Source organism: Myripristis murdjan, chromosome 6 (assembly GCF_902150065.1).
Source record: "Myripristis murdjan chromosome 6, fMyrMur1.1, whole genome shotgun sequence".
In the NCBI taxonomy this organism is placed as follows: Eukaryota; Metazoa; Chordata; class Actinopteri; order Holocentriformes; family Holocentridae; genus Myripristis; species Myripristis murdjan.
The window spans coordinates 8,767,424-8,779,005 of NC_043985.1; the positions used below are offsets into that span (position 1 = coordinate 8,767,424).

The window sequence follows — 11,582 nt, forward strand, 5'->3', positions numbered from 1 at the left end:
GAATGATGGAGTGAACAGAGGAAACAGTCAGCAAGAAGGAGGAAAGGATGGTGTGAAGGAAGGAAAAGAAACTGTGATCGAAGATAGAGTAGAGGCAGAGGAGGAGGGAGGAAGGTTAGTGATGCAGACACCAGGAAGAGAGATATTGACCCAGATGTCTACTGGTATTGAGCATAGCAACGGAGAGAAGAGTGAACCACCAGGGGCCGTTGACTCCATGGACGCTGAGATGCCACCGGCTGCTTCTCAGCTCACAGACGGCTCACAGGCTCTTCCTCAGAAGGTCAGTACAGCTGATGCTGATGCAAACCATATGAAAGAGGGGCTTCTGATTGGGTCAGAAGGACGTTCTGTGGAAACCCTTACTTTTGAGGATGTCCAAACCATCACTGAGGAGCCCCAGCCCCATTCTCACGAGGCTCAGCAACTCAGATATGATGGGCAACAAGATTTCACTCATGATGTGGAGTCATTCAGTCAGGTGTCGGCCAGCCGCCGGCAAGGTTTTGAGAAAACCACAGAAGAGAAAACGTCTCAGGAAACAGAAGCGCATTTCCCCAGTGCACACTCAAACCCTCTGACTCAGTCACATGTAAACAGCTCACAGACCCACGCTGCACTGTCAGACACTCACATCAATGGTATTGTTAAGATAAACGAGTCCGAGACAGTTGACACACCTAGTAATACCTCTGACATCAACATGAAGAGCACTGACGAACATGGTGACACACATTCAAGTGAAGAATGTGTAGCAGTGGGCAAGATGGCCGAACTGCATGTTTTACATCTGAGCAAGGAAACCTCAGAGCAGGAGAATGAACCGACCGCTCCTGATTGTGGTGAATATGAGAAAAGCAAAAGTCACTCCAAGGTAAACCTTGGAGAAAAAGATGCCAGTGAGATTGCACAGCAGCCTGTAGGAAAGACCAGTTCGACAGATGCAAGCCTCCTCCATGATGTTGGGTCTCAAGCATCAGCCTTGTTTGTTTGCTCAGCCCTGTCAGAGAGCGGCAGCGCTGCAGAAACCTCTACGGCAAACACAGTAGCTAATGAGGGAACATCAGGACATCAGGAAAATATGACAAATAAAACAGAGAATGTAGAAGGTGTCGAGCTGATTCAAAATAAACAGAATTTGAAGGTGCCTGATGGGAGTCCTGAGAGGGATGCAGAAACTGGCAGCTCAAAGTGCAACGACAAGCCTTTGGCAAAAGAAACCCGATTTGGTGACAGTGATCAGTCGTCTCTGCTCAGCAACAAGAAGCACAGGTCCTGCTTTGAATGGGCCGGTACGCAGAGAAAGAGAGTCAGCTCCAGGACTCAGTGTGATGTTTCAGGTCTGCATGGATTTGTCCAGGTACTGTAATTTAAAGTAGAAACATTGCCTTTCAGTGTTCCTTTAGATAATCTTAAAAATTAAAGTTACTTCAGGAGTTCACCCACAGACATTTCTGTACTATAAAACATTAAACACTGCTTAAGAGAAATGCCAGTCTGGGTCCAGGCACATTATGAACTGTAAAGTAAAACCAGTGATTGCTTATGTCCTCTGAGATGCTGCAATATTAAGTGAATAAAATGATGTGTGCATATGTAATTAGCACCAGAACAGTGATTATTTTGGACTCCTGAACCTCTTTGCTTTTGAACATCCAATAACCCAGGCGTCATCCATGTCTGAGCTGAATACAAGTGGGTCTGGTGTATTTCCTGGACGTTCCTGCACCAGCACCATACCCACCCTCCTCAAAGGCAAGCTAAACAAAGGTGATTCACCCAAATTCATATAATCTGTTGAACTAGCACAGAATAATGTAGCACCGCAGTCCCATTGCTCATTTCCCGACTGCGATAACGTATCTTTTTACTACTATGCTTGTAAAAAGTGCAAAATCTACTCTGTTTATATGCATCTCATTCTCACCGTCTTGCATCGTTCCTTCCAGACCCCTCGGTAGTTATCAGTGCATCAGACCTGCTGAAGGCTTCCAGCATCTCCGGGCCGACAGCATCCTTCAAGAGAGACCAGCAGGGAGAGTGCAAGGCTATCAGTGAAACCTTCAGGGAGGCAGCAGCACCAGACACGGTCAGTCACAGCACAGCACTGTGTCCCACAAGTTTACAGTTTACAAGTTTACAAGTCTAAAGGTCAGTTTATGCCTCTGCGTCAGAATGCTGTCATCGCCGTGCCACTGTTGCCTACCAGCACCTCTCCAAAAGTGTAACTGCACATAAGGCAGCACACGAACACAAGGTCGATATCTCCACACATATCGCCAAATTACACAGACGACAAGATCATCACTAAATTCATGGTGAGAAATATTCTAAAACTTCATTTTGGACAACACCAGTTCAAATAATAGAACCATAACTGCCTCCTTTTTTATCTGAGTCTGTATTTAATAAAATTTTGACACTGCTGTCCTGTGTTTGAGCAGCCGCCCCGGTGTGTGCACACACTCTCCGATGCACAACGATAAATTCTCACACCAGCATAGGCTACAGTTGCGCAGCTATGTTGACTCTTACGCAGCATCTCACTTGTTCATGGGAAATGCTTTTTGACAAATGACCAAAAACTTATCTCTGGGATACACACAACCCAAAAATAACAAAATTGAACTACCCGCCCCATTAACGCACCAAATACATGACAGCAGCAGCCTCTACAATACAGGGAACAGGGGCAAGTTTGAAAATGACCTGAATTTGACAGATAACAAAGCAAGAGGGCTGATGATTTACATAAATGACTGCTAATGGATCCCAGAAATTATTCCTTATTGTATGATCTAATCTCGCAGCAATGTGGATAAATGAATTTTAGCTGTTCAAGTGCTTCCATTTTGCTTCCGCATCCAAGTATATTTCATCATGGTAAAGCCACAGCATCGCTCTCTGTTGGAGCTTGATGCTGAACAGCAGGAAATGGCAGCGGTGTGCAGCTCACGTAGAAATGGATCACCGCCCCCAGAGGAGTCTGGACCCTGCTGGAGGGAACGAGTCCTCGGCAAATTTGCTGTATCAGATATACTCTCTATTCAGATCTGTATCTTTTTCACAATGGGGAATCTGTATACGAGCTTAACAAACATGCCTTTTATATCAGCTTGACATTATCTTCAGCACATAAGAACTTGAAACTACATATTTTTCAACATTTCGGCCAACATATTTGAAGGAATGTGTCTGAAAAAGATTTTAAAAAGACGAAACATTGCCTTCACCTTGATATGTGAAGTCAAGTGCTGACTGAACGGATGCTGTTGATGTATGTTCAGCACAGTGATGACCAGACAGCCAGAGAATGGATGGCCTGTGGGGGAATAAAACACCTAATGATGCTTAGTTACCTCTTCTCTCTCAGTCACTCAGTCTCTATCCCTCTCCTCATTCTCTCTCTTTCTCTCCCTGTCTCACTTTCGCTCTCTTTATGTTTCTCTTTTTGCTCTCAAACACTCTTGTTCCCTCTTTTGTCACCATCACCACAGACTGTCACTCTGCATTTTATAAGATCCAGGTGCCGGCGATTGAGAGAGATAGAGTGCAACATGCCTGAAGTATGAGAGAAAACGGCCTGGATAGGTTAACAAATGGTGACGAGGGCCAAAGCCTTTCCTTTCTGTGGGCTGTGAACACAGGGAACGTGAAACAAAGTGCAGCCTGGGTTTCACTGCTTTCTCTGGACTGGATACTGTTACATACATACCAGTTATCGCTGGTTATTGTCCAACTCATAGCTAATGCTGCCGCACATTTGTTTATCAGAGTCAATTTGTATTGTTGGACACTGTTGGGTCCTCAGGAGGGCGACACTGAGGCCTGAGGAAGAACCTAAACTGAACACTGAACCTTACTGAACCTAAACATTTGATTTGCTGGGAATGCTTCTGTTCCACTGTTTCCTGTTTCTTCATGTAGGAGAGCAGAGCTGCTCTGTCCACTGGTTCTTCTCCAGTCTCCACTTCCTCCAGTGCAGTCAGCAGACTGTCATGGCAGACCACCAGTGGGTGAGTACGCATTCCCAGTAACTCCTACATTCTACATCAAAGGAAAAATCTTAAAACACATGAACACTGTTTAAAACTATGGATTAGCACTTTATATTTTGTTTCTTGTGGCATTGTGTTGTTTGATGTTGTATTCTTGGCTAACTGGCCAAGAGCGAATCTACTGACGTCAGCTGAGAAAAATTCAACAATCTAAAACGGAAATGTTAGCTCTTATGTCAATATTAACCCCTAAAACTATCATCAGCAAGGGCGTCTTTATAGACTTAGTTATTTGCAGCGATGCTAAACAAACATCCAGGGAGAGATCCAGCACAGAGGAGGGAGAGCTCACCTCATTCTCCCCTCAGGCTCACTTGTCACTGCAGCTCCTCTCTATGTGCAGTGATACAGTTTTAATTTCCTGGTGGACTGTTCCTGTAAGACATCATCATCAGCATCAGTGTAATCTGGATACTATAATGCCACTTTGTAAATCTAAGATTTATCAATGGGAAAGTCACTGAAATAGGATACCTCCATTTTCAAAGATAAGTTTACTTGCTTACTAAAGTTAGCTCCTTGTCACTGTCCTCTCATCCTGTCAGGTCCAGCAAAACTGCCAACCCAGTTCAGGGTTCAGGCTCTGACTGGTTTCCCCCCAGTTCCCAGGGGAGAGAGGAACAGTCTCTCAGAGCCCAGATTTCTAGAATCGAGCAGTTCCTCTGTGCAGAGAGGCTCCGCCTGCCCAAAAGGCCACGAACAGACAGCTAACCTGCATGAAGCATGTCAGTGTTGAAGGATCCTGTCTGTAGTTCTGCAGGGTCTTTGTTGAGTGTTTGGTTGCACAGCAGGCAGCTCCCTCACAGCTTAGTCCTCACATATCAACATACATACGCTGCAGATATGAGGCAGGAAAAAGCAGCTGCTCTTGTCGACGTTCTAAAAGTTTAATTTTTACATTACAGGCACATTTAATACTGGCCGTCCTGTTCAGTTTGTTATTGATGGACTGCTGAGTTCATTTCCATTCAGCTTTGTTTTACTTGTGTAAAGAAGCTGAACTGTCTGGAGTCTGCTGGTGACCCGAACCATCACCTGCTCTCACTGCTGTTCTGCAGACACTTCCAGCTTTTATAGAGTGACCGCTCATTTATCAGCTATTCTCTTGATCATATTGTGAATTTGGTAGACAGACGAGAGGATTATTTAATATTATTTAATTATTTAATACATTTAATAAAAATGTCTTGTAAAACTTTTCTTTTATTCAGCTCATCAGTAACGCCACAGCCATACTTGTTGATGTAAAGCATCACCTGCATCAGTTTTGTTATTTTACAAACTTCTTAATAAAACATGTTGAACAGGACAGGACGGTAGTTTTTTTCCTTACCTGAGCAATAGTATATTTGGGTTCACATCAGAGACAAATCCAGATCGGTGTCTCAGCCTGAACTTGAGTCTCTCTATCCATGAGTGCATTTTGAGCCACAAATACAGCCGATCAGAGCAGCTTCACTTCCCACAGCAGGCCTACAAACAGCTGTGTTGTTCCAAATTTATGGTCGCAACAAAATTGAGCTCATAGCAAACCTGCATTTACAGGTTTTTATACATACGGGTATACATTCTTACTGTAGATTAGTGTGACCAAAAATGCCATATTTAAAGTTTACCACCTCTAAAACCATCTGGCTGAGTGTTGGTGTAAAAAAGTCTGAAGTTTCCTTCCAACTCCTCCAGACACTGACACCTTTTATATTTTTTACTTATGCATATTGAAGTCCCAGCCCAATAAATAAACAGCAAAGGCTGCTGCTAATAAAGGCCTGTTAACTGTTTACATGCTAATTAACATTAATTAACTTCATGGTCAATCAAGGTTGCATGTCTCAGAGGAGCTTTAATTGCAGAAGCACCTTTGGTCTCCATGTTGTTTCTGCCGCTGTTGTTGTTGTTAGGCCAATTACAAGTTGGCACATTAAACTGGAATTCACAACGCATTACAAACAGTTAACGTGTTAACATAAAAATTAAGAGAGAACAATTAGCACCAATCCCCTAACACTAATTAACAAAAATCAATTAACTATCACCAAGTGTAATTAACACATCCTAATGAGCTTCTCGTTAACTTTATATTCCCTGTGAGGAGGAAGCAGCGTGCAGCCGGAGCGTGTGAGGATGAAGCAGCTGCTGCTCGGCTCCTCACCGCTCCGGCACACGACCACTTCATCCTGATGAAGTGGTGAACCCTGTGGCACTGACTCGAACCTTCACAGCTCCACAAACACAATCAGAGCTCCTCCAAAGGCAGACATGTCATTGATTAGAGTTAAACGTCAGTAAGTGAGGCCAAAGAATCAGTTTCTCAGAGCATCAGATGACTGACTGCCAAATCACATAGACAGAAGTCTGGGCATTCATGGCATTTATGATCAGAAAAGGCCTAAAAGAGGTTCAGTCCAGCTCCAGCAGTGTCTGGAACAGCAACCCGATACTGATGATATCCTGTTGTTTTTGTTTCTGCTTCTTTTCCTCGTCTTCAGCCGCTGCGTTTCAATCCTTGCTCGACGACGCACCAGATTTAAACCGCAAACACACACATCTGACACCTTCAGGAAACCTGGAGGGAATACTAATTATAAAATATGATTTATCAAACTTACATTTTTATGACTTATTATAGCGTAGACTAATTATTTTAATCATTATGCATGACTGATATTTTGTAAATGAATATTTAAAAAAACTCTCGTCCGTACTCCATGTGGGAACCACTGATCGAGGCTAATGTAATGTTTTAAGTTGGCAGCCAGAGTGCTCGACTTAACAGCTTTGCCTCCATTGAGCGTTTGCATAACTAAACTGTCAATCTGTGATGAAACGTTTCTAAACTGGCTCTCCAGGCTGCTGTACTGGAAAGTCCAAAACCAGCCTAGAATAAGTCCAGTATTTACTTAAGATCTGCTCACTTTGCTCACTAACGCTAATTCACTAGAAGAGAGCCAGTAGCCAGTTAGATAGGTTTCCAATCAAAAATGTTCTGCTCTGCTCTTCCCACCTGATGTAATGTACTCATTGCCAGACTTTGTTTGGTCTAGACCCAGTTTTTCTTAAAGGATCTTGTTGTGCGCACCGCAGTCGCTCACCTTGTGGAGCTCGTCCTGCGTATCGAGGCCTTGATAGTCTTCATCTCAGCGGCTTGGGTTCAGATCCGCTGCATGTTCTCTCCCCTTCCCTGCCTCTCTTTACTGTCACGACCAAATAAAGCGGAAAGGCCCAAAAAAATATTTAACAAAGACTTTTTTATAAAGGATTCACATCTGTTTCTGGTCATAGGAAGGGTGGCAATTAACAATAATGAAGAAGAAGAGGTGATAAATTCAATTGAAAGACTTGAATTTGTAGAAAGGTTCCTGTGTGTCTGGTTCTGCAGAAAAAAAAGCAAAATAACTGTTTGTGAAATCTAATAATACTGGTTTTGAGGATCGATGCATGATTGCGTTAGTTCCAATAAATGAATGTGATGTAAAGATCCAAAAGCAAAGTCCCTGTTGACGAGGAAAAGGGAAAGAGACTTCTGTTCTTTTTTTTTTTTTTTCAAGGCTTTGCAAACATTCAGCTCACGTACTGAAATTAACGGCGCACCTTTTGATGGTTGCACAAGGTCTCCGCTGGGTCCATCTTACAACACTTACTGATAATGAATACGCCTGAATGTTAATGCCCTCATAAAGAAATCTGGAGCGTTTGAGTGGCTGTGCCCACCTCTGCTGACCCTTATCCTGACAGGGAGGACGGGAGCGAGAGGAGGAGAGCCGGGGGAGGTGTGGAATATAAAGGAGTTAATTTTAATACACTCACGCATGCAAACACATGCACATTCAGTTTCTGTCACACACACACTTTGTGTCTCTCTCTCTCTCTTACACACACACACACACACACACAGCCTGGCTTATGGAGCGCTGGTGCTTTGAAACAGTCAATTACCCTCCGGCGAGGGAGGATACCTGCTGTTAATTACTGCCCAGTGTTTTATATGGAGAGTAAATAAAGAGGCCGCTGACATTCACATTCCATCAACGTGTCCCCCAACACACTCTGTCGGGGTGTGTGTTCATGTGTGTGTGTGTGTGTGACCAAATTGTGCTCATGTGATGTTAGAATAACCCCTCAGAGGAGGAGGGCACCATGGGAAAACGCCACACTGTTAAAAAGTCCGGTGTGTTATCTCCGAGCCTCTGATACATTTCCATACGACTCTGTGTCGCCTCGCGTGGTTCCAGAATAAAGTGGAATAGGTTGATAACACTGCAAATTTCTTTCCTTTCTGTCTTCTGAGCTAAAGTCGAGTTTATTTCATGTAAATCCCAGCAGGGTCAGAGGTTCAGCCTGGGCACTGAGAAGCCGAAGAGTTTCCCCTCCACGGAGCCCGACGTATTCAGGAAGAGAGCAGTCGCAAGTTTGAATTCAGCCCTGATTTACCGCCGTGTTTTATTGAAATTCTGTACATGAAAAAGGGAGTAAAACAATATATTTGCCAATCCTCGGGCTAAATGGGTCTCACCACTAAACATTGTTGAGTATCCTGGGGTTACGGGGCCATGTTTTGTCATATTATACCTCTTTGCCTCGAAAGCCATCACTGTAAATCTGGCCGGGAAGTCGTATTAAACGGTGCAGTCGATGTCTGCTGAGACGGAGGCTGAGTGCAATCCTGGCACTCTGAGTGTACTCTGAGTCTTAAAGTGAGGAGGTGCAGCTGCTTCTTTGGCCCTATAAAAATACTTAAATGAGACGATTATTATGGACAGAGCGGATTTTGCCCCTCTTGACTCGCTGTATAGCAGAGAGACGCCTCGTTTTTTTTTTTTTCCCCAACTCTGGGCTGGAATGCAAAATGTTTCTGAAGAGCCTCCATATGGCAAGAGTCCTGGTTTATTTTTATTTTCTCAAAAGTGAGAATCGATTAATTTAGTGTCTGAGGCGCTGAAAAAAGCTCCCCTGCTGAGGAGTCTTTAAAGAGAGAGAGATTATCCAGGACGGACTCTCCTTGTTTTAACAAAGAAAGCAAATGTGAGCACTGCATTCAGCAGAAGCTATTCCTGGCACTGGCAAGTATTTCATCCTTCCTTTTTCACTAATTGGTTCCCAGTCTAGAAGAATTGCAGCTGCTGCTTTCGCTCGGCACTTGAAAAATACCGTATTTCCCCAGTAGTATTCTTTCAGGAGGCTTTAGGCCACGCTTTTTTTTTTCTCCCTTTTTCTCTTTTTTTTTCCTGTCTTGTCTTTACCTTTCCATCACTCCCCTGAGCTGGATTTAACACTACATGGAATACCTGTCGAAATCAATTACTTTCAAACCAAATACATCTGCGCAAATCCTCAAACAGGTTTGGGATATGTGTGAGTTTATGCATACAGTAAATCACTTAGCTGCCCCTCCTACGGTTAAATGCATCGGTTGTTCACTCAAGAATAAAGAAAAAAAAAAAAAAGCAAACAACATATCTAAAGTAAAGCATCTCGTCGGATTATTATTTTCCTCACATAACAGTTTTTATTCGCAAGTTTGAAATATTGTTTTGCTATTTGTCCTTTGTGGGTTTCTGTCTCTGCACATTTTTACTGTGGTGAAACCTCACAACACTGATAAATAACGGGCTTCACCTTTCCTTAGCAGGGCTTAGCATGACTGACTGCACTCCCGGTCTCTCTGAGAGTGTGTCCTCAGCTGTGAATCACTTCTGTTCAACACACACACACACACACACACACACACACTCCTCTCGTCTTACACCCCGCGCGGAGAGAGAGCAGAGCGGAGAAGATAATCTCTGAAACGACGCCCCGCTGTCAAAGGTCAGTGGAGTTGAGAGGTCGCCCTCCACATCATTTATAGGCTCTTAAATAAGCCCAGGCCTCCTGCTTCAACCAGCTCTCCCTTTTCAACCAGTTATCAGCTGCTGCAAATTATGAATTATCTTCCCCATGCACAGGTCGCGGCGGTGACAAATCAGAGCCGACACAGACAGAAAGAGAGAGAGAGAGAGAGAGAGAGAGAGAGAGAGAAGTGGTGGAAGAAAGGGAGAGATGTGTGACAAGAACAAGAGAAATGGGAGGGGGAGAGAGACAGAGTGAAAACAAACAAAGATGGAGAGAGAGAGAGAGATTCCAATCAACAACAGAAAAAAACATGATAAACAGAGATATGGGGAAGAAAGAAAGAAAGAAAAGAGGGGTGACGCAGAGCAGAGATTGTCAGCCGGGTCGGGGGAGTTTGAGGGGGTTTCAGGGTGTGACCGGAAAAATAAATAGTTTAAAGTTGTTACACGGAGCCTTTCAACACTAATAACTTATTACCATATTCATTTTAAGACAGTGGAATTACTGTAAAAAAAAAAAAAAAAGAAAGAAAGAAAGAAAAAGGCTATCGTAGAGGATATTGTGTGCCTCTATTGGCTCCCTATGCATTTTATATTGTGTGTCAGATTTGTGAGAAACTTGTTGAATTGCTTTATGGCACAAAACAATAAAAGGCTTTAATAAAAGGCCTTTATTGTGATGGCAGATGAGCAAAAAGATGGAAAAATCACCTCCAACATGTCAGAAAAGCCGAAGAGAAAACCTTTGACCAAAGACGGCAACTTCCTCTTTGTGGAAGGAAAAAAAAGGGTTCATGGGAAATGTAGTTTTGAGGATCAGCAGCATCAACAGGAGAGCTGCAGAGTGGCCGGGGCTGTTTGGGCGGCCCGGGGCTCAGGAGTAAAAATCACATTATTTTTCCTGATTGCAACGTTACTAGGTGTGATAGGAACTAAACTAAACTAACCAAAGTCGACTATTCATTTTCTATGGAGAACAGGAGATCCTGCCACGACCACGTGGTGCATGATGGGTACTGTGTGTTGAGCTGACAGGTCATTTGCATAAAGCTGCTTGATCTCAGTTTCATGCAAACGGGCTCTGTGCTGTTTCTGCACCATTCGCCTTGATATGTGGCACACTCACCCCCTTCATTCCTGCACCTGGCTGGACGTGACGGTCCCCCGGGTCCAGAGGTGTGACCACACGGCCACGCTAATCAGCTGCGTCGAGAAACTACAGGTGAGGCGCAGGTGATGACAGTGAGAAGCTGCAGCGCCCTGAAGCGGAAAACCGAAACAGCAGGATGTCACTCGATGCTTTGAGGAGTGACATCAGTAATCTGACCGGGTGAAGACAAAAACTTATCAAATAGCAGCTTGTGGCCCGACATGAGCCAACAGGATTTAGGGGTGTGCAGAGAGAAAGACGTGCCAGCGAGAGAAAGAGAGAGTGAGAGGGGGGATGGAGTGAAAGAGAGAGAGAGAGGTGGGACGGAGTGAGAGACGGGGCAGACTCTGCGGACCGAGGCTGGCCTGAGTTATCCTCCGTCAGGACCACCGTGGCAGCACACATACGTTTCTGATTTCCTGGGAAGGCTTTAACTTCTTATGGGTACATGGTCCTCCCACAGACCAACACTATGTCACTGATGCCTGTGTATCTGGCAGGAATATGTGTGTGTGTGTGTGAGTGTGTGCGTGTGTGTACATG

The 11,582-nt window shown here is 44.1% G+C and overlaps 1 protein-coding gene across 2 annotated transcripts; it reads left to right on the top strand.

Moving 5' to 3' along the window:
* Positions 1-105: 105 nt before the first annotated feature.
* Positions 106-5,281, top strand: LOC115360958 (uncharacterized). Of its 2 annotated transcripts, none has more exons than XM_030054170.1 (5): positions 106-1,360; positions 1,668-1,770; positions 1,950-2,089; positions 3,928-4,016; positions 4,604-5,281. In XM_030054170.1, the coding sequence occupies exons 1-5, from the start codon at positions 122-124 to the stop codon at positions 4,767-4,769; spliced, it is 1,737 nt and encodes a 578-aa protein (XP_029910030.1). In that variant the 5' UTR covers positions 106-121; the 3' UTR covers positions 4,770-5,281. The 2 variants fall into 2 exon arrangements, with proteins under 2 accessions (XP_029910030.1, XP_029910031.1); XM_030054171.1 differs by having other exon boundaries at positions 4,964-5,281.
* The last annotated feature ends 6,301 nt before the right edge of the window (positions 5,282-11,582 follow it).

Excerpts from the sequence above, each read along its gene's own strand:
- LOC115360958 (XM_030054170.1), top strand. The coding sequence starts at position 122 with ATGCAGACACCAGGAAGAGAGATATTGACCCAGATGTCTACTGGTATT. Across the intron at positions 1,361-1,667 it reads GTCTGCATGGATTTGTCCAG|GCGTCATCCATGTCTGAGCT; the intron begins GTACTGTAATTT and ends CCAATAACCCAG. Across the intron at positions 4,017-4,603 it reads TCATGGCAGACCACCAGTGG|GTCCAGCAAAACTGCCAACC; the intron begins GTGAGTACGCAT and ends TCATCCTGTCAG.